General features: G+C 41.0%; 1 protein-coding gene across 1 annotated transcript in view; it reads right to left on the bottom strand.

Annotated features, from left to right (window-relative positions):
• LOC311001066 (vasoactive intestinal polypeptide receptor 2-like) overlaps positions 1 to 24,139 on the bottom strand; it is a gene marked incomplete at both ends in the record, with an annotated part of 80,632 nt that overhangs the window by 47,307 nt on the left and 9,186 nt on the right. Inside the window, one exon of the mRNA XM_083992032.1 lies at positions 1,811 to 1,922. Coding sequence (XP_083848158.1) covers positions 1,811 to 1,922 — 112 coding nt within the window. The remainder of the gene's footprint in view (positions 1 to 1,810; positions 1,923 to 24,139) is intronic.

Genomic DNA, 24,139 nt, shown 5'->3' with positions numbered 1-24,139 from the left:
ACGATATGTTGTGAGCCTCCGTCGTAGTAAAGCCATCAGATCTACTCTTCATGTAATAACTGCGCCACCTTGTGGCTAAACATCTACACTGAAGTCATCATAACTTCATAAGTTCTCATTTTCATTATGAATAGCCTACTATTATTGTTATTTGAAGCCGTGTCAGTCTTGACTGTGGGTGATGGGGTCCACTATGTGTCTGTAGCCTACAGTAATATTTTTGTCGACATTATTAAATTGAGGAACTTTTATTTTGAAGGGCACAGGGCAAGGAAGCACACTAGGACCCGCCCACCCACGGAAACAAAATATTGAGTGGTCAAGTCGTTTTGTTAAATAAGAACCAAAAACGAGAAAACGAACTGAAATTTTGATTTCCGTTTTTTTTTCCAAAACGAAAAAACGAAAAAACGGCTTGTATCTGGTTTCTCCTTATGTCAATTATTCCCAGAAAACAGACTGATAAAACGTACCTTGGTCATGGAGGCTCTCTGCCTTCCACCTGGCGTCTCATGGCTGAAAACCAACCTTGTAAGATCAGAGCCTCCGTCCCGGTGTCCCAGCTCTCGTCTCTGCGGCACCGCGACACAAACGCGCTCCGTAACCCGTAATCTTTTGTTTATGATGGTTAAGACTACACAAACACACACGCTGTAACATCGTATATGTTATGTAACGTTGTCCACCGCTCCATTTATTGATTGGAGAGGAGCGTAACCAAAACAGTGGAAAAGCGAGCAGACTTGCACAGTTCCCCTTTAAAGTCCCCCTCCCGCGACCCTTTTTGGTTATTTTAAAACATTCTCTGTTATGAAGTTTTTAGCCAAAATCACAAAACCTGTGCCATTTCCCAGGGCTCTCCTTCTGAACAGCACCAGCAGCTCATTAGCAATGCACCTCTGGAGGGTGGGCGGAGACTGCGCTGCCCCGCCCAGCCACTCCGCTCGCTGACAGCTGGACATTGTACAATTACCGATTCAGTGCGTTTAGCGAAAACGCTTACAAAAAAGTAAATAATATTTAATGCACATCTGATGTTGGACATGTCTTTTATTTTGAAAAAAAACATATATTGAAAGGCACGCGTCATGTGAACACATGCAGTTGTAATGCTCCTCCTCAGTTTCTTATTATTTGCTCTGAATGCAAAGATATCAGTTTCTTATTAATGTGGCCTGAATGCAGTGAATCTTGTTTTGTTTTGTGGGTCTTTATATTCACTTTTGTGAACATGCTCTGAATGCAGAGATGCATTAGAAGTCAAATATATCATTTTGTTGGTCTCCATTTTGTGCAGTTTGATATTTTTTTATTCACTTCCGTACATGCAGTTGTCATGGTCCTCCTCAGTTTAATTCATGTGCTCTGAAATGCACTTTGCTCAATAAAGAGCAACATTAGTTTTTAAAGGCTTTAAAAAAAAGAAATCTTGGTTTGAATTGAGTGGGTCGCGACTTAATGACCATGGGAAAATGTGGGTCCCAGAGTGAGACCAGTTGAGAACCCCTGCTCTAACATAAGAAAAATGCCACAGGAACATGTGGAAAGCACGAAAAACACGATTTTCATGGGAGGGGGTCTTTAAAGTCTAAAGTCGATCAGACAGAGATATAATCTGATCTTCTAACATGAGGTTTAATCTGAACAGATCCAGATGTGGTCCAGGTCTCATGGAGCTGGATTCATTTCTGTGCTGTCAACAGAAGATAAAACAATGGAGGGTGTGTTCATCCTTCAGTCTGCAGCCTGATCTCTCTCTACAGCAGGTGTGGATGGTGACTGAGTGTAATGGTGAGTGAGTGATGGTGACCTTTGATGCTGCCGGCCGCCTCCTCCTCCTCCTCCCTCAGCCGCCGCAGACACTCCAGCTGGTCCCTCTCCACCTCCAGCATGAAGTTACAGGTGGGATGGCGGCTGTCCACCTGCCATGGGAGCAGAGAAGGAAGAAGAACTTGGTTATTAGTTATTTGCTTTTCTCTCATGTTTTCAGAAATGTTTCTTTTATGTGAAATGCACTGAGGCCTTTGAAGGTTCCTGGACACTGTTTGTCATTGTTTTAGGTTCATGTATGATAAAGTTTCATTTGCATAAAGCAGCAGATAAGAGATCCCTTCATCTGTGATGATTTGTGTTTAAAGGGATAGTAGCATTTTCTTTTAAAAAAGTGGGGTTGTATGATCTACAAATAGCCCCTAAGTACTTTAATTGCAGTAGAAGACTCTCTGCACTCCTCCCGTTAGCAACGCCAGCCCATAATAGCCCTGCCCAGAGATTTACAACATACATTGTTGTGAACAGCCTATTTTCGCGGCCTAAAAGAGGTTTTACCTGAAAAAAAAATACACAGTTCCATTGTTCACTATAATATAATTTTTTCCAGCCCTTCAAAGTGCAGGAAAAACGCAGTTTTTATTAGGACCTAACCAACTGCTGATCAGCGGGCGCTAACCCTGGGCGGAGGGATACGTGAGTTGGTTAGGTCCAAATAAAAACTGTGTTTTTCCTGCACTTTGAAGGGCTGGAAAAAATTATATTATAGCGAACAATGGAACTGTGTATTTTTTTTTCAGGTAAAACCTCTTTTAGGCCGTGAAAATAGGCCGTTTCTTTGGGTCCATTCACAACACTGTATGTTGTAAATCTCTGGGCAGGGCTATTATGGGCTGGCGTTGCTAATGGGAGGAGTGTAGAGAGTCTTCTACTGCAATTAAAGTACTTAGGGGCTATTTGTAGATCATACAACCCCACTTTAAAAAAATGCTACTATCCCTTTAACTCTCTCAGTGCACTCTAACACACTCACAACTTCATGTCTCATCTCTCTGCTCTGCAGGACTGAGAGGTTCAGGACGTCCTCTGTTCATTTATTATTAATTACTACATTTATGATTGTTGCTAATGAGCCGCTGGACTCCTGAACCTCCCCTCAGGTGATAAATGAAGTTTCCCTGCATTGATCTGATCTGTTCAGATCAGTTCGTGTCGGTCGGTTTCGCCACCGTCAGCTCTTCTCCTGCTCAGACACCTGTGGGAACCCGCTGGCTTTCTCAGCGTGTTCTCCAAACCCTCGTTAGCAGAGTCACGCTGAGAGACCGGTCCCAGCGCTTTAAAACAACTGTTATTAAAGTGAACAGTGAGAACACAGAGCCCTGAGCTGCTGCTGCTTCTGCTGCTCCACAATGAGACAAATGTGCAAACTCTATGAAATGTGTGCAGAACAGAAGAAGCAGCATGCACGAGTGGCTGCAATCAACACAGCAAGACTCCAAAACTGCTGTTTAAAGGTAAATTTCAACATTTTGGCAAATTTGCCTATTCCCTATAGTCATAGCGGTAGATTCATTATCTTTAATTGTCTGTGCAAGCTGTTTTTCGATCAGTGGGGCAGAGATGGGAGCTCTGCACAATGCACGGTACTTTTGCCTTTCCCTCATCAAACTCATCAAATACACAATCCAACAACTCCAAAACGCTCTGGTGGACAAGTTGTGACCTGCACATTCACCACACTATGAGATAATAACACAACGTTACCAGACAGAGTTGTTTTTTAGAGGCAAATACAGCCGGAACTACATTCCAGACACGGCTGCTGGGCGGAGGGATTTCAAAAGCGCAAGTAGTTCAGAGTATTTGCTTCATGTGTCGTAATGTTACATAATTATACGTTATTATGTCATAGCGTGGTGAATGTGCAGCTCACAACTTGTCCACCAGAGCGTTGTGGAGTTGTTGGATTGTGTATTTGATGAGTTTGATGAGGGATAGGGGACTTGTACCGTTCACCTCCATTGTGTTCACTGAGCAGCTCACGTCTCTGCCCCGCCGATCTCAAAACAACATGCACCGATAATTAAAGGTAATGAACCTACTGCTATGACTATAGGGATTATGGTGATAGGCGAATTTGCCAAAATGTTGAAATATCCCTTTAACCTTTTCATATTATAAATAACATTTTGTTTGTTTGTGTGACTCTCAGAGGAAGAGACGTATCTTCTTATCATATCTAAGCCGGTTCACAGAGGAAAGTCAAGGTTATGACTGACAGATGAACACAAGGTCAAGATAAGCTGCTTAAACCGACGCTCCCCGACTCTGTGTGTGTGTGTGTGTGTGTGTGTGTGTGTGTGTGTGTGTGTGTGTGTGTGTGTGTGTGTGTGTGTGTGTTTAAAACCAGGAGGAGCAGATGAACTAATAGTGTGTGAGCTCCATAAATCCTGCAGAGGAAACATTGAGACTCTGTTAAACAACACTGAACCCACAACAAACCTGCTGCACGTTTCTGAATATTAATGTCACAGCTCGCGTGTGTGTGTGTGTGTGTGTGTGCTTCTACGAGTTTACTTAACTTTAAGCTGCCTGAGATCACACAACATGTACAGTGTAGCGTGTGTGTGTGTGTGTGTGTGTGTGTGTGTGTGTGGACAGATAAGCCTCCTGTCCTCTGATTGAAGCATTAATTACAGACTGGTGTAAACAGTGTGCCGTGGTTACATCAGGAGGAATCCTCTGATGTCACCGACACAGAAACCACAAACACCACGACTCTGCTTCTCCAGGAAGATTCACACACACACACACACACAGTGTCAAAGTCTGAATCTTCACTGTCCGTTTGTGTGTGAGATCAGAGTCACAGCTCCGTCCAGTCTGACGTCCTGAAACTCTCTGGAGCTGCATGTTGATGTGTCTCTGGTAGAAACTAGGGATGGGACTTTTTGTCGACAAATCGACAAAAAATCGACACATGCTCCCCTCAACAAAAAAAATGGAGTGTCGAAATGTCGAGGGGGCGGGGCTTGTGGGATTTCCATGTGTAAATTGCATTTTGTCTTTCAATATTTCCTATTCAAATAAACAGCAGAAAGTGCCACTTTTCCCCTAATGAAATAAAATATTTTAAATTAAACAAATCCACTTCTTCTAAACGGGATAGCTACTTGACCCTCATTCTGCTTCACATGTGACGGGAGCGTGCGTGCATGCTGACAGGCGACAGTGTCAAGAGATCAGCTGTCCGGGCTCCCTGCAGTCTCAGATGATGGTGCGCTGTTGATGACGAGTCCGGGTCCGCAAAAAGGACAAAACCATCGGCAAAACAGGTGGATGCAATGGTTGCATTCTTCGTAGGGCCGACTTCGTAGGGCCGACAATTCGACAAAAAGTCGACACATGGGCCTCGACAATCGACAATCCAAATCCCTTGTCGTTCCCATCCCTAGTAGAAACAGGAAGTTATGGAGGAGGAACATGCACAGGTATTGATGGCTGTCTACTCTAGTCCCCTAACACGTTGATGTACATGTACGACTTCTCTCCCTCACTGTCACACACACACAAACACCTGAGAGATGAAACTGGGAGAAAAGGATGATAAACAGTTTCAGACTGATGGTGTGTTCCTTTAAGGTTGGAAGTCGGAGCTCAAACAGACGTCACCAAATCGGAACGATGGACGATTAACTTAACGAAACAATAGTAGATATAACAATTTCATTCTTGTAAATGTTTAGATTTCAAAAGCCGTACAAACGCACAACAAAAACATGTAACGTGTGTAACGGATGTGCACTCACTCCACCCATAAAAGACGTGCTAACCAACCCAAGTGGTTGTCAACCTCTTGGCGAAGAGGTTAGCATCGTCGCCTCCGGTGCGGGAGGTCGTGGGATTGAACCCCACCTAGGGCAGACCGTGAGAAACACAACGCAGAGGGCCAGATATGACATCGGCTACACGTGCACCAAAATTAATTATTAACAATGAATTAATTAAATTAATTAAAGGGACAACGAGGAGTTTCCCCATCGGCAGAACAAAAAATTCCTTGACAATAAAAAAGTCTCATATTAATGTGGATGAATCTACGCTACCCACACTTGTTAATGGACCCATTAACGAGTGGTAACGTAGATTCATCCACATTAATATGAGACTTTTTTAGAACCAAATACAAACTCCTCGTTGTCCATTTAAAGAAACAATTTTAATTGGACGCAAAATTAGGAACGCCTTCGAGCGCAGGATGAGTCATCAAATGTCTGAACTGTTTTACAGGAAAATACAAAGATTTAAGATGAAGAGAGAAAAACTTTCTGACGAATATCCTGCATGTGGAGACAGGATTAAAGGTGGAAAGAGCCGGTTTTTATTTCATGGGATGACCAGCACTGTGTTGTTGTTGTTGTTGTTGCTGCTACATAATGAGCTGCTGAACACGGAGCTACAGGTTCATGAACGTCTCTTCATCCTGTTTTGACCTCAGTCTTTTCATCGTTTAAACGTAACAAGAACTTAATATGTGAATGAATGAAAGAAAGAACATCGTGTCCTGCAAATCCTCTGGATCCTGTTTGGCTTTAACAGAACTAATCATAAACCTGATGACAACACAACAACACAACAACAAACTGATGTGGTTCTGTTGGACACAGCGTCTTCAGGCTTCTCTCACATGTTTTGTGTTTTGAGGACTTGTTACTGTAGCTTCCAATCAGTCGTTGGTTGGTCTCGTTTTTAATCGTTGTGCTTCTATTGTTTGTTTTTTTTCCCTTGTACAAGTTAATTTGCTCCGTTTCCGTGCCGACAGTGAGATAAAAAGCTTCTGAACCGGTTCCCAGTGCACAGACTTCTTTCTCCTGCCCATCACTCACTCAAATCCTCCCAGACAAACCGCGGCCCTTTATCCCCCAGGCTGCCTGTCACGTCATCAAGACAACACACACACACACACACACACACACACACACACACACACACACACACACACACACACACACACACACACACACACACACACACACACACACACACACACACACACACACACACACACACACACACACACACACACACACACACACCAGCAGCTGAACACTGAACACCAAACATGACTCCTGCATGTAGAGTACGAGGCTGCAGCAGTCGCCTGTCAGTGCAGATCAGTGTGTTTCCTCACACGCAGCAGAATTCAGCTGAAACTCATCAGGCAGGATGAGTAAAACTAAAACACAACATTTTCTATTTGCTGCAGCAGCCTGAAGGGAGAGGAGGAGAGCACAAGAGCACAAACACACAAACACACATACGCACCACTGACCACACACTGACGCTCTGATGTGGTGATTTACAGGTAAAAAGACGTTCAGGGTAAAAGCAAAGAGTTGATGTTTATATAAGTGTGGTTCAGGGTTCGGTGTGAAGCAGCTCCTCTAATCTCTCTGCTGCGAAACAATGAAAGAGCAAAACAAAGCATCAGATTCTGTGAACAGACGTTTATGTATCACAGGCGTCTAAAAAAAAAAGAGAAAAGTACATTTCCAGGAGATCTAAGTCGAGTCATGTACCCAGGAACCTTTGAAAACAGAGTTTTTCCCTCCTACGTTTTAAAAAAAAATTCACATCCACACCAACATGTTTGAAAAAAATACCCCGGTCCAGACCCCTGTTTTCCTTCTCCACAAGTGAACACAAAAACAGCATTTTGAAAAGTCGACTGCCCAGGAGGAGTTTTTGAAAATATCAATTTAAGTTGTTTTAGAGGTAAATACAGAGACTGTTTGCTGAAAAACGGTCCCTGAAGGCAACACACATCAGTGGTTTTGCATGAATTTCCCTCTAAAACAACTCTGTCTGGTAACGTTGTGTTATTATCTCATAGCGTGGTGAATGTGCAGCTCACAACTTGTCCACCAGAGCGTTGTGGAGTTGTTGGATTGTGTATTTGATGAGTTTGATGAGGGAAACCGAGCAGCTCACGGCTCTGCTCCGCCGTTCTAAAAACAGCTTGCACCAACAATTAAAGGTAACTTACTCCTAAAACTATAGGGATTGGGCCAATTTGCCAAAAATGTTGAACTATCCCTTTAACACAATTCAGCTCAACACGTTCACTGACTTTATGAAAGGCTGTTACCACCTGATTAGTTACCAGAGAAACAGGAAGGAGGAGGAGGAGGAGGAGGAGGTCACAGCAGCAGCAGAGGTCTGACGTTAATTCGTTGAAGAAAGTTTATGATGAGTTTATAAAAATGTTATGATGTGTCAAAACTTTGTCTGTTTCTCTTTCTGCAGCAGAAACGTCTCACAGAGGCTGAGACATGTTTAGTCTGCTCGTCAGGCCGAGTCGTTTCTTTACTTTCAATCCACACTTATTGTTGTATTTTTGGTTCAGTTTTACAAAGTAAAAGCAGCAGTGATATAAACAATGTAACCACCCACGGCTAAATGATGGTCGAACTCTCAAACTGATGGTTCACAATGTTTTATTCCTTGGACCGTTTCAAAAAGAAAAGAAAAGAGGAAAATAAAATACAGTTACCTTTAAATGAAATTACTTTTAACTGCTTTTATCACATAAGCAATGTGTAAGTTGACTCTCTTTTTTATCTGTTTTAATAAACTTATTGTAGACTCACAGGTTTGAGGTTTAGTAGCCTAAAGTATTTTCTTTTTCTTCTTGATTGATCAAGATAGCTGATTCAGCACTGTGAATTTATCTATTATCAATGTGCCTTTAATGTTTGTATTTTGAAGATACTTCAATAAAAAAAATAAAAATAAAAATAAAAGTAGCCTAAAGTCCGAAGCACCGGATGTGTACGAGGTCTCGGCGAGACGCTTTCAAAATAAAAGCACTGAATATCCGTCTACTTAATATATAAAAAATAAAAGCCTGGCTTTATAGAATGTTAATAAATAATCATAAGAACACATTTATAGAAATACTATGCTCATATTAAAGGTCATTTACAAACAAATAACAAATAAGTTGAATCATTATCGTGGTTTAAGGTTTTTGTCTTTTAACACTTTTACAGCTGATCAACAGATAATTGTGTAATGTTTGTGCTCAATCTGATATTCTGAATATTTATTGTTTTTAAATGCTTTTTTTTAAATCTTCACCATCCATTTAAATCTAAGTGTTGGAGAGGAGACGATCTTCTCCCTCAGTGGTTCATGTTTACAAAGTGAAACCCTGCAGATTCTCTGTTTAATGGAGATTTCTGGAGTTTTTTTTTTATGAAGTATTTGCATTCCTGTGTTTTTATTTAGATGAAAGAGTGACCAGGAGACGCTGCAGAGCTCATTTCCATGACGACAGTGGCCTGTTTCTTTCTGCTCGTGCTGCTGCCGACTCATTTGCATCATTTCCGTTTCTACCAGCGGTGAGCGGGACAAAGTTTAACAAAGTGAGAAAGAGACGGAGCAGACTGAATCAGTGGTGTGAAGCAGCAGCCAGACAAAAGTGACACTTATTTACATGTTAAAGTGGCTGAAAATTTATTTTACAGCTGGATGGAAACGCAGCTCGACCTCTGCTGCTCAGTGTCTCTCTCTCTCTCACACACACACACACACACACACACACACACACACTCCTGTTAGTGCCGCCGACCAACTTCACTTTCTCTTCCATTTCACCCCTGTCTGGTCTCTTCCTGCTTTTCATCTCCTTCTGTGTTTAAGTCAAAGATATTTTATATTTTAGCTGTGTGTGTGTGTGTGTGTGTGTGTGTGTGTGTGTGTGTGTGTGTGTGTGTGTGTGTGTGTGTGTGTGTGTGTGTGTGTGTGTGTGTGTGTGTGTGTGTGTGTGTGTGTGTGTGTGTGTGTTTAACCAGCTGTCTGGACGGCCGCTCCAGCAAATTATAGTATTTCATGCTCAAGAGGTTTTTTTTTTCTGTCAAACGAACGCTGAAAACGCTGAAAAACGCTGAAACTGCACTGCAGGGAAATCAAACTGCTCTGTGACAGTTTGTTGAGATTTCTTGTCAGTTTCAGTGTGTGAAGTTTTAAACACACTGCCTTGATGCTGGTGACTTTCATTACAGGCCTGTCTCTGCAGACCAGAGGCGGTTAGAAACACGTGGACCTGCAGAAGACAGTTTAAGGTTCAGTCCGATCCACATCAGAATTTGAGCCTTTTACTCCTAAACTATCACAGAGGAAACACATCCTGATATCTAGACATGCAGCCAGAAGATCTAGTTGGTTCCTCCTCTGGGTTTAGGTTGATTCTTCCACCAAAACCACCATGAACAAACTGGTCAGCTCATGGATGAATCTCTGTCCCCAGGTTAAAAGGATAATTCACCCAAAATTGAAATTTCACTCATTATCTACTCCCCCTCATGTGGACTAAGGGCTGGGAGAAGTTTCAGAGTCCTCCGTGGCTTCTCTGAGTTACAGGGGGTCTCGGCGTAGCAGTGCATGTCCATATAACGGTTGCAAATGGATACCAACTGTCTTCATAACAAAAAGACACACCAAAAAACATCCAAATACCTCCATCTCGCGCGAGATTTGGACGGACCAGGAAGAGGAGCTTCCGCTACAAACAAGCTTAAAATCTAGACTTATTTAATTTTTTCCGGAACAATTTCTCATGTCGGGGCTTCAATACAAGACGGACATTACATACGAGCAGCATGGAGGTATTTGGATGTTTTTTGGTGTGTCTTTTTGTTACGAAGACAGTTGGTATCCATTTGCAACCATCATATGGACATGCACTGCTACGCCGAGACCCCCTGTAACTCAGAGAAGCCACGGAGGACTCTGAAACTTCTCCCAGCCCTTAGTCCACATGAGGGGGAGGAGATAATGAGTGAAATTTCAATTTTGAGTGAACTATCCCTTTAAGTCAAGTCAACCCTAATGTCACTCTGTCTGCGTATCACCATCTACACAACACCAACCTCCTCACTCTTATCTCCATCACTCACGTATCCCTCCGCCCAGGGTTAGCACCCGCCGATCAGCAGTTGGTTAGGTCCAAATAAAAACTGTGTTTTTCCTGCACTTTGAGGAGCTGGAAAAAATTATATTATAGTGAACAATGGAACTGTGAATATTTTTTTTCAGGTAAAACCTCTTTTAGGCCACGAAAATAGGCCGTTTCTTTGGGTCTGTTCACAACACTGTATGTTGTAAATCTCTGGGCAGGGCTATGGGCTGGCGTTGCTAACAGGAGGAGTGCAGAGAGTCTGCTACTGCAATTAAAGTACTTAGGGGCTATTTGTAGATCATACAACCCCACTTTAAAAAATGCTACTATCCCTTTAAAGTGCCTATAAAGAAAATGCATTGCTATTATTTATGTTTTTACTGCACTAGTGTATTTTATCACTAGAAGACACACAGAGATCAGAGATCAGGATGGATCCAGCCGATCGCTGATGAACCGGTTCAGTGCTCTGTTAAAACTCGGTCCACAGCTTCAGTCAGAGCCGTCACTCTGGAGGTTTTGCATGTGGATCACACCTCTCTTCTTTGACGCAGTTTCTTTTTGACAGCGAAACTTCTCCAGTTTATGACGAGGCTGAAGAGCGTCGGTCTAAATCCTGCAGCAGCAGCAGATTCACACCGACGTCCTCTCACATGGATCAAGAACATAAACAAAATGACTCAGGAAAGTGTTTATTCTGACATCTAATTTCCCTCATCCAGCTTAACACAGACCTCAAATGTGCAGTGTAAGTTATATGATGAAGTCGGAACTGAATAAATATGAATAAATATTGGATCATAAAGCTGCTCGTCAGGACGCACATTAAGTGCAAGTCGGATGCTGATAATCCGTTCACCTCAGCGGAGAAGTGACAAACTGTCTGGGACGTGGAGGAGTCGAAGTCACGTCTGCACAGATGAACATGAAGCTAGAATCACATTATCAGGGATATGAATACCAGATTATATCCCATATCAATTCATGAATATGATTACAACCCAGCAAGGTTTATGTAAAGATTCACAGGACAGAAAATGAGATGTGTTGATGGAGTCTTATACTTTTGTCTCAGTGATGTGATGACTGGGGACAATCTGGATCTACAGTCCACTTAAAATGGTAATAGTGTTGATAATTTAAATAGAAAACGATGGTGCTGAAGATGAATTGATGATTGGAGATCAGGTTTTTAGACCAAAGTGCTTTAACTACAGTAGAAATCCTGGCTGAAGTTCTCGTCTTTAATCGTTAAAGAGAGGATAATGACAAAGTCGTCGTCTATTTGATGAGGAAACGGAGGACGGAGCCGTTCTCCTCGCAGCAAAGTGGATAATGTGGAGTAAAATAACAGGTCAGACTTGAAATGGCAAAAAAAAGAGAGAGAGAAACTGGAAAAGCTTAGTTTGAAAATGAAAAACTTTCAACTTTAAGCTCCATTGATTGACATTGATAGGATTTTTTTTTTTATTAAAAAGGGTACACCGGATAATTTCGAGACTAGGTTCACAAAAAGTTAATCAAACATATCTTCAGACCCATTCTACTGTAAATTTAAAACTTCTTCTTATTTTAACCTGAAGACACAGGAGCTGGTTTACACTATTTGCTCTAAAGTGCTGTATCCTGATTTATATTGTGTTTGATAAGACTGAACCAAAGCTACATTTATGACGATCCATCAAAGTTGGAGCTGAAAGGGAATGAGAATAAAAAGTGAGTTTTGTGTAAAATGTTTAAGTGTTAAAGGTTTAAAATGCTCAGCTTCCCAAAGTCCAAACTGTGTGGTCAAAGGATCTCTTTGTAAACACCAAACATATCGACTGCTGTTTCTATCACTTCTTATCTTCTACTGAAAAGTCTGTAAATGTGGGTAGATGTGATTCCACCCATTGGTTTTGAAGCTCGAACTGAATTGCTCTAAAATCGCCATTGTTGCAGCCGCATATTCACACCTGTAAATCTTAATAAAATTGAAATGAGTGAGTTATATGTAAAAGAAAAACAGCCCCTGTGCGGTTATCATGAAGGAGAAAATTTGCCATAGAGACCAAAACGGTGCATCCTCGGTGGTTGTTATCTTGATGCTAACCAGCTAGCCGCCATCCCCATTAGCCTGAATCTTCATTTTCCGATACCGAGTCACTGTATCGTCCAGGCTGCTCTGAAGGTCATGTTATGAACACAACGATGGCTGAAAATTTTTACAAGTCCACTGTTATATTCCACAAGTGTCAACAACACGTTCCTCTAACGAGACACCATTAAACGATAAGAGATCCGTATTTTAACCAACTCACAGAAAAAAAGGAAACAAGCACAAATTGTAACTTAAACTGCTTTTTTCAACATGTTTTACAAGGCAAATAAAACATTTTAAAGACAAATAATCTTTTTTTAAATCTGTTTTGTCTTTTACCTGAAAGTCAGGAGCAATGGATGACAGATACAACTGATCTGCAGATCATTTAGAACAGGCATTTTAAACTCAAAACCTATGAAAACAAAACAAAACAAAGTATTACTGCCTGTTTAGCCCCCTCAGCACAACATTTTAACATGTTTACTGGTTTCCTTTAACCTTTTAAGCACTTTTAAGTGTCTTTCAACTCATATTTTTCAGTGTTTTATATGTTTGGCTTTCAGTATTACCAGTAGACTGTTAAAGCTCATTTAGAAACAATAGGGATCCAACCAAACTGTGATAATAAGTACGTTAACAGACAGTGAAATTGCATATTATACACAATAGAGTAGATATATAGATATAAAGCTGTGTTTATAGACCCGCCTCATGAGTCATGGCCAAACACAGCCGTGTTGCACTGAACATGTGCTGCGTTGTTTACAGAGAGACATGAATCCTTGACATGTCGCAGATCGAGGAAACAAAATCGTGTTCTTCACTCGGGATAAGAGGCTTAGCGAAACCGCCTCGAGTCTAAATGTTTTATCAAACATCAACAAAAAAAGGCGACTGTGTTCCTGTAACAGATCCCCTCAGGAACCATCTCGTACAAAAGGAGTTCACAGCCCCTTATCGGAGCTCAGCGTGTTTGTGGGCAGCAAAGCCTATTAGCAGACAGAACTTGCACCGTCTGTCAGATTACACAGATAGCGGAAAATGCGGTTTCCTAATTTCTTTTATCGCAGTAATCACACAGCAGGGGAGACTCTGAGCACCATGAAGCCCCACTCCCTCCGAATGCCTCCGATTCTGCCCAGATTCACTTGCAAAGACGAGTCTTATCTCGACTTCAGCATCTGCTACTGCGAAATAAAATAAAATAAAATCGTTTTTTCTTACTGAGCTCTTCAGACTGTTCAAGGTTCAGTGCCTTGCTCGAGGGCGCTCTGCAGGCGCAGGAAGGAAGGGAAGGGAGGACCGCTGCTCGTTTGGTTTTCTCCAGCTGGTCCTCTGGGTACCAAGGCTGCTCCTCTAACCTTCGGGCCACAGCTGCCCCAAATCTCAGTCATGTTAATAAATTGAAACTGTGTGAGGAGCCAGAGAAACGACGGCTGACCTCAGAGTCGGCCCTGAGGTGCGACCCCCCAACCCCACCGCTGACTCCACCATCTGCTGCAGGCTCCACAGTTTAATGTCTTCATCATGTTCCCTTTGTTTTTAATGAAGTTATGAGTTAGTGGTCTGTTTTAACCCTTTACATTCTGCTGCTCATTTTGCACACCTGTTAGGATGTGTCATTATATTCAGAACAGCATTATTTGTGTGTCTGCATGTTGTGTGTCTTGTGAGTACCCTCTAATTTCATTGTAATGCCTGCAATATAATGACAATAAAGTTTGTTCAGTCATCATTCAATTGTTCAGAATTCCAATGCATACATCTGAACTCCAGATCTATTTAAAAATGCATCAATATTATCTATGAGATCGATCATTTGGATGATTAATCCTTAATTGGAATGAATGAATGAATGAATGAATGAATGAATGAATGAATGAATGAATGAATTAATGAATGAATGACTGTTATTATAGTGTCATGCATACTCCTGTATATGCCCAGCCTGCATGGGTTTATAAGACACCAAGAAAACAAACCCAGAGCACTTCATCAACACATCAAAGAAATAAGAAAACAAACATCGGTTCAAAACCTTTATCTGAAAAAAAGAAAAGAAAAAGAAAAGGAAACAATGCCAAGGTTCAAGAGAAAACATCAAAAAATAATTAAACTCATTTCCCTGTCTTCTTTTCCAGGCTTTAGAAATAAAACTAGCAGTCTTAAACACACTGGAATTAAACAACCACTCCAGCTTCTGCTCATCAGAGCACCAACATATTTCAGGGTTTTGTCCACAGATTTCATGAAATAAAACCTCTCTCAAATCCTCATACTTGGTACAATATAAAAGGTTTTCTACTTCATCTAACTCACACATTTCACATATTCTATTCTCCTTGGGAATATTCTTAAATCGACCAACCTCAATGGCCAGAGGAAGAATACCAGATCTCAGCTGTGCGACTAAAGATCTTTGACTTCTCTGTAAACGTGATGTAACATATAATTCAGGTCCAAAGTTAGATTGAATCTGCATATATGTCCTTAATTTTGGTTTTAATAGAACATTTTCAAACCATTTATCTTCTCTTCTGTGTCAGAGAACAAGGAGAGTGTTTTTTGTTTGTTTGTTGGTTTTACACCACTTGTTTTCTACTATCCAACAACATCATGTCCCTTTTTTTACCAAAGACATTAAAACTATCACAATTATTAATGATTTGATACATTTGTCTGGAAATGAGAATGGGAATAACATTCTGGAAATGTTGGGATTCATTATACAGTGGTGGACAAAGTTATTACAACACTTGGCATATTTAAAGGGATATGCCAACATTTTTTTTCGTGTCTTGCCTCACTCCCGAGTCCATGACAAGCAGATAGACACCATCCTTTCAACTGTGCGTGCAGAAACAAGGGAGATAGAGCCGTATCGCCCGTAATTAGCTTAGCTCAAATGCTGGAAGTGTACAGCAGTCAGCAGTCAGAAGCTGATTTCATTTTAGCTCTAAACTCTGTATAATATATAATATAATATATCACTTTATCAACATTTCAAACATGTTTAGGTGAGAAAGTAGCCGTTTAGATCAGCAGTGTGTCGTTAATTTGTCTAAATACCAACTATATTAAAGTTTGTTCGGATGAATTTGGCGCTACTCAAGCTAGCCGTTGTGTCCAACGCACTTCTGGTTACTTTCACAAAATAAAACACCCGTTGCCCTTTACATACAGAAAACCATGACGATAGAATTTGTGCTTTTACTTTGAAACAGGAAGCTAACCTACCCTCGATGTAGCTAGCTTGAACCAAAATAAACCGTCTTTACTTGAACCCTCCGTTTTGACCGATCTCGTCCCGTTACCGGCATTTGACAGCTCAAGATGCCTTACCGGGGAGTTTTGTCAGCTCTGAGACGAAGATCGGCCCGCCGGTTTCCGTTTAGGGTTGCTGAAGAGTTTCTCTGATGACTTTAGGTGGAGGCAGGCTAACACTATCTTGATACACTTCCAGCGTTTGAGCTAAGCTAATTACAGGCGATACGGCTCTATCTCCCTCGTTACTGCACGCACAGTCGAAAGGATGGTGTCGATCTGCTGGTCATGGACTCGGGAGTGAGGCAAGACATGGAAAAAAAAAAGTTGCCGTATCCCTTTAAGAGGTTTCAGTTGGCTATGCAATAACTAACCAACCAACCAACTATGCAAGTCGGTTGCTTTTTCCTTCACAGTTCTCTCTGCAGTTTTGAAACGCATATTTTCACTGTGGTAAAAACTCACAGTTAGTGTTTGTGTGTGTATTTTCGGGTCATTTTAGGAAAAGTCAAGATGAAGAACATTTGACATTTACAGTTTGTTCACTGCTGTCAAAAGTCAAGTTCGACCTGAGCAATGTGTGTGTGTGTGTGTGTGTGTGTGTGTGTGTGTGTGTGTGTGTGTGTGTGTGTGTGTGTGTGTGTGTGTGTGTGTGTGTGTGTGTGTGTGTGTGTGTGTGTGTGTGTGTGTTATCAGTAAGAACTACTACACATGGAGCATATTTCCATGTATCGTAGGAAGGATATGAAGCATTGAGAGACGAACTAACACATTTTTGTTTTCAGTTTTAAGACAAAGAGGAAGAAAAACACAGAGTTTGGGAACAATAGACAGAGCTAATCCCATTTACAGCCATTTAGCTGATCCTCTTATCCAGAGTGATTTTACAATACAAAGAATAAAAACAACAACAATTTAAACCTGATTATAAAAAACAACACAAAGACAAAACTACACGAGTCCAACACCAAACAGAGCTGTTTCTGTTTTTATTCTATCTGCTCTCTGCTGTGTCGTGGCCCCTCATGTAATGGAAGTTGTGTTAATGCTGTTGGTAAAAACGCAGCACATGAAGAATCGGAGCACTATACGCTTTAATCAGAGTGGGTCACGCCTCGCCTCGCGCTCCCTGCCCTAAATACAAAGACAACAAACAGCTTTCCAAAATGAGATCCCTTTGAACAGACCAAAAAGAAAAAAACAAACAGATTACATCTACCCTCACTGATATTAAATTAAATTTGTAACATGGGAAACTTTAAAGCTTTGCTCATGTTTCATTATCTCTCTGTCTTTAATGATCATTATAAGCAGCCAGAGGACGTGGATCAGTGTGTTTTACTGACTCTATTGTACTTTCATTGATCTACTCAGATCTATATAGTATAGCACACCCAGGCTCGGAGAGTAACGGACGACATGTGTAATCCATTACAGTACAGAAAGAAATTACCTGTACTGGTATATTTGATAAAAATGGGGATTGGTTGACAGAAAAATAAACAAAGGGCGTACCACAAAAACACTATGCAAACAAAATATACAAAACAAATACGTTGTATTCTCAAAAAGGAGTCAGAAGAAGTCCAAACTGGTGCCACTTCTTCTCTATACATAGCCAGTAAACAAATTAAATATACGTGTCTTCTTCAAAAGTGCTACAATAGTAACCACCAACATTTACTTAATTCCTTCATCAGGATTACAATTTTCCTTTTAAACTGTTTTAAAAGGAAAAGAATTAGACCACAGACCGCCATTGGACAAAATTTTGAAGCAAACACCAGAAATACACAAATATTTATTTTGTTCTGAGACTGAATAATGTTACTTTTTTAGTCAATGTATGTTCAATTTAGGGCCAATGGTGTGAATTTTTGGAAATATTGTGGAGAAATTTCGGGGAAAAAACTGGTACAATTTCTCAAAAAAAAAAAAAAATTGTTAAAAAACGTTTAGAAAAATTGGTAAAATTAAAAAAAAAAAAAAAAAAAAAAAAAAAAGTGATAAAAATTCCCCCCCAAAAAGTTTTGAAATTTTAGAAAAAAGTGGTAAAAGAAAATTGGGGACCCCCTTGAACCCCTTCAAAGACCCTGAGGTTCCCCGGATCTCAGTTTGAGAACTACTGCCGTAAAGGAGTGTGGCGTGTGGCGTGGACTCACGTGTGGGATGAGGTGGAGGAAGGGACATTGATTTATTTCCACTTCAGATCCGTTCAATAGTCTCACCCATATGCAACACATCTTACAGGAACACACTTTAAGAGTTGAGATTATTCCTGAAGTTGTAACCTCCCATCCTGATTACTGAACAGTCTCTGTCTATTTCCTGGTAAAAGGTTATTTCTATGGCTTTTTGTGCTGTTGCATACTCTACGGTGTCAGACAGTACATTAATACTGTAAAAACAGTGAGTAATGAATAATGAATAATCCTTATTGCACGCTTTTGAAGAATAATTAGTGGACGTACTGTAGTTTTAGCAGGATTACATTTTTAAAATCAAACAGTACAATGCAGCAGATATAGGCACTAATAGCAACACTTTACAACACAACACCACAACAAACCAACACATGAAATGAGTTTGTCATCATTGTGTTTTATTTTGAAATTTACCGGACGCACAGTGCGTTTGACTTCCTGTGATCGTATCTACACTGATTGATGCGTGATGGCTGCATAATATTCTTAATTTGCAAGTTTGGTATTGAAATAATCCAAAAGTAATGCAGTACAGTACTTTAATTTAGAGTAAGTTACATTTTTTAAAGTAACCCTCCCAACCCTGAGTCGACCATATAAAGATGTGACAGAAACCCAAGAAGCCAGACATTAATCCACTTCCTGGTCTGATAATAAATCATGTATTAAATGAATTAATGATGTGATATCTCTATAAAATCATTGGTGTCAGTGCATTAACAGACGGTGATCATAACCAGGAACGTCATCTATATTTGACAATAATCAATAATATATCTAAGCTTTAATCTGTGCCTCTCCCTCTCATAAACCTCCTCGTAGCTCACACTCGGCTCGGTTCAGATGGTGAATTATTCATCCTGTGAGTTCATTCATGTTTTCTTTCTCTTATTTCAGTTTCATCTCAGCACATCGCTCTAATTTTGACCTTGTGGTTTTATTTACACGTCAACATGTCACTCTAAAATTAGATTAGATCCTTAAAACAAAACCTGGAGCGAAGCTTAATGCCCCATTAGTTATTTTTTGTTTTGTTTTTAACCTTCAGTCAGTCAAATGACCGTGCATAATGTGTAGCTGTTGCTTGGAGTGATGAAAACCTGGAGACCTGCCACCCAATTATGTCTCTGCAGAGCTCTCGGGCTTGTCTCTTCTCTCACTGTTGTGTGTTTTTTTCTTTTTTTCTGCCAGCTGTGGCAGTGAACCACCTGTCCAGCATCAAAATGACACGCACAGACACACACACACAGCCAGAGGAACGTGGAGCAGCTGAAGGGTCAGGGATGTTTCCTCAGGAGACTGATGTCGAGCTGCTGGTCAGAAAACACTGTGGTTTGCCAACATGGCAACCGCAACAACTTTTATAACAAGATATTTAGTCAGGGCCATGTGTGTGTGTGTGTGTGTGTGTAGTAGAGGTGGTCAGGAAATAAATACTATTAAAGGAGAATTCAGGTCATTTTTGACCACTAAAACGTTAACCTATGGGGGCAATTCTTTCAACCACAGCTAACACTAAAAAAACAATCAAATAGGCATATGGTACACGACTGGAATCCTTAGAGACACCACTGAACTCATATAGTGTACAGTATAAAAAGTATAAACGTTGTGTTTTTACATGTAGTCACTCACCTCAGATAGCCGAACTCTGAAACATCCTGGAAAGACATTACTATCCCATCACAGAGCGCCTGCTCTCCCCGCCACAGAAACTAACACTTTTTCCTTGTTGTGATGATATCTTTACAACAATAAACGGTCAGAGATATTTTGGATATTACCACTGCTCTGCTCCACTGTTTATTGTTTTAAAGATATCATCACAACAAGGAAAAAGTGTTTGTTTCTGTGGCGGGGAGAGCAGGCGCTCTGCGATCGCTTAGTAATGTCTTTCCAGGATGTTTCAGAGTTCGGCTATCTGAGGTGAGTGACTACATGCAAAAACACAAGTGTATACTGTTTATACTGTAACTATATGAGTTCAGTGGTGTCTCTAAGGATTCCAGTCATGTACCAGAGATATTTGATTGTTTTCTGAGTGTTTGTTGTGGTTGAAAGAATTGCTCCCATGGGTTAGCGTTGTCGCTATCCCTAGCACCGTCTAGCCATGGTGTAACTCCGGTTTGCCTGCATCAATTTTAGTCGCGTTTTTTGCTCCCTCCAACACTGGGTGACCATCAGGACAAAGATTTAGGGGTCAAAAATGACCGGAATTCTCCTTTAAGATGCACATTTAAAATAGTCTAGTCTAGCCTAGCCTAGCCTAGCCTAGCCTAGCCTGGATGTAGCGGTGCCCACTCACCCACTCTCCTCCAGCCGCTTCCTACTAATGCAGAAGTCCTGACAAGTCGATTACCGAGTGCATCAGTGTTCCTCTCTGTTTCTAACAATAACTAGCGAGTGTTGACAGGAAAATAAACTGAGTTGAGTTGCTCAAACTATCACAGTCAGCACAGTGTGCTGCATATTTGGAACTAAACATAAATGGACTCCTGACTTTTCTACTGCACTCGGTAATCGACTTGTTAGGGCTTCTGCATCAGTAGGAAGCGGCTGGAGGAGAGTGGGTGAGTTGTGTCTTCGTCTGGGTTACATTGTCCCTTTAAAAGGTCAAAAGTGCTCCAATGGGTCCTGCACTGGAAGCTGGTCAATCTTTTAAGTAGCTACTTGATTCAATTCAATACTCTACTGTCATTGTCATCATGAAACAGTTTTAAATGGCAAGATGCCACTGGAGCATCATTGTACTGGTAAAGTGCCCGCCAATTATCAAAACATATCCACACTGAACTTTGGTCTATTTAGCTCATCAAAACAACAGTAACACCCATTGCAGGCTCAGTTGTCTTGCACTTGGACAGGCTCCAAGCTCCACTTAAGGTACTGTATGTCGCTGGAAGGTCCAGACTTCAGTACACCACAGGTTGCCATACTTCATTTCATCCTGCATCTACCTTAAATCTGTGCCCACTTTACGATTTGTATCTGCCAACTGTCAGAGGAACTGGGCCGGTCAAGAAAATGCTTCAATCTACCAATAAGCAAACTGTGCAGAACATTTGACTTCATCTCAACCACCATCCAGACTTTGTTCCTCTTTAAAGTTGGTAAAAGAAAAACAAAAAAACTCTCTCAAACCACAGAAGGAAAAAAAACAAGTTCAGTCCCTTCAATATAGAGAAACCAGGTTGGAGTTTTTCTCCGCTGCATCAAACTGACAGCGGGGGCCCGTATCGCCACAAACCCCTGGTAAGTGATAAATGAAGACATTTCCATATGAGAGGGAAGGCGGGTGCAGATTTCCATTCCCGTGCTCTGTGACCACCTCGAGTCACAGGTGACTCATCCAATTTGTTTCCCTGAAAACACCGACGAGCAGCACAATTATCACCCTAGCTGCGCCGTTCATCAAAGTGCAGCTCACAGCTTCCGGCTCATTAGGCCTCGGCTCTACTTTGACGTGTCGGTCGCCGGTTGCCAAACAAACGGACAAATGTAAATATATGTCCCTGTACACGACACGATGGGTTTATCTGGTTTCACATGCTTTAATGGCTCTGGCTTTGTTATGCAGTTCTATGTTGCTGTTAGGTTGTGATATACTGGTACGACATAAGATATGTGACTGCCCGTTGTGTTCAGGTATACGCAAATGTTTCCATTTTGCGAGTTTCCAGATATAAAACTCTGTGAAAGCAGATTTTTTTTCCCCCACTTACATTTTTCACATTTTAGTGAAATGTTATGGCAATAAAACTTCAAAGTGTTGCTTATATCTTCTGTCTATTTTGGAGCAATGTAGGCTCGGAGCAGCGTTTCAGTCTCGCTTTCCATTTTTGTTGTTGTGTCTTTTTACAGAGAGGGTGTGTGTGTAGGTTTGATCGCTGCCGGGGTGGGAGTTCAGATGTTGTTTTTTACTTTTGTGCTGATGCCTCATCATTCAAATTCTAGGATAATGTAAGCAACTTATAGGATGAATTATCGCCCCGACTCGCGCTGGGAGCATAATGGTGTGGGTGTTGGTGTAGGTTTTGTGGATGCTGAGGCTTCCTATTACTGTTGATCCCTCTGGAGGTGGACATACCTGCTCTCATCCCCCCCTCCCCCTCCTCATATCCTCTATCAGCCCTGCCAGCTCTCTGTGTAGGCACTCTTTATAAATCTAATACCACCAGAGATGCTTACAACCAATCCTGTGTTTGGGAGAGAAAAAAAAGCTACATTTTTTAAGGTGAAATTATTCCATAACATGAAAATTGGAATTTGAAAGTTTGAAAGTGTAATCTACTGTACTGAAAAGTAGGATTAAAACATTTGACATTAAGATTTGAATGACTAAAATAATGACTTCACTCTTTTCAACACTCAATTCAACACTTTGCTTTCAGAGTTTCCACTCACTTTTGAACTCACTCTCTCACATTTGCAAGACCATTAGAGGTCTTAGATTAAATTTAAATCTGCTAAATGGCCAAATTACTTGCCCGAAGATGAAATTCAGTATTGTTTAGTCATCAAAGTGCTGCTCTCAAACTGTGCAATGAAAGGTTCCTCATGAATAAAGTTAGGTACTGTAGCTCCATACAGTATAAAGGTAGATGTTTGTGTTAAAGCTCCATACAGTATAAAGGTAGATGTTTGTATTAAAGCTCCATACAGTATAAAGGTAGATGTTTGTGTTAAAGCTCCATACAGTATAAAGGTAGATGTTTGTGTTAAAGCTCCATACAGTATAAAGGTAGATGTTTGTGTTAAAGCTCCATACAGTATAAAGGTAGATGTCCATGTGTAGTGTGATTATAAAGCAGCTCTAGGTTCTATATTAATACTGTGAAAGTATCAAAGCCTCAGTCCACTGAGAAATGCACACAGCCTGTATTCAGAAACTGAGCCTTAAAACCAGCCGTCAGGACTTCCTGTCACTTTGTGATGTCACAACAAAGCCCCGCCCCCTCACCACCTGGACCCACCATCATTTTGTTTTTGTTTGAACACAACACCAAGCAAAGGTTTGTGTTTCCTGAATACTGGAGCTCTTTAATCTGACTTTTCCCAATCTACATTAGTGGGATAGACTCTGTCACAAATGATTGGCCTGGCGGTGCATCTATCAGAAAGCAATTGGCCAATCAAATGCTCGGTTCAAAATACTGATACAATGAAACCTACACTGAGATGGGTTTAATATCTCTTAAAACCGCAAATAAAACCTATCGACAACTCAGCCCATAGATGTGTCAGTCAGTTGAACCAACCCAGAGCCTTTATAGTTAAAGGACCAGTGTGTTGGATATAGTGGCACCTAGTGGTGAGGTTGTAAACTGCAACCACATGAACCCCCTCATGTAATGAGAAAATATTTGTCTTGTCCAAGAAAAATGAGCAATAAAGCATGGCTGATAAAAACAGAGTTATTTCCAGATGATTATACACAAATGAAAACATAATTGTGAATATCTATAACCCCCCACGCCCCCTCTGGCTAAATCCTTCTCAGCGGTCCTTAAACGGCTAATTACCACCATCAGCCTCCTGCTGCTCTGTAACAAAGGTTCTGACCTTCTCCATCACATCACCAAGTGTGTGTTTAACCTCTGGACACTTGTTGCAGACGTGCACAGCCTGACCCTTTCCCCTCATTACAGCGCTCTGCGTGTGTTTTTTTTTTGTTTTTTTTATCTCTCAACTCAGACGCGAGACTGAATCTCACTTGCATGCTTCAAGATTTCAGCCTGGAAAACATCCAAGCACACAGCTGGAAATCTGGCCAATGATTCAGCCCTTAGAGGAGAACAGCAGGCTGCGAAGAGCCAGTCTTCAGCATGCACAGATTGTGTGTAATATATATATATA

The sequence above is a fragment of the Trachurus trachurus genome, assembly GCF_905171665.1.
Source record: "Trachurus trachurus genome assembly, chromosome: 17".
Lineage (NCBI taxonomy): Eukaryota > Metazoa > Chordata > Actinopteri > Carangiformes > Carangidae > Trachurus > Trachurus trachurus.
The sequence above is the reverse complement of the archived record's forward strand: the minus strand, read 5'-3'. Positions and strand labels throughout refer to the sequence as shown.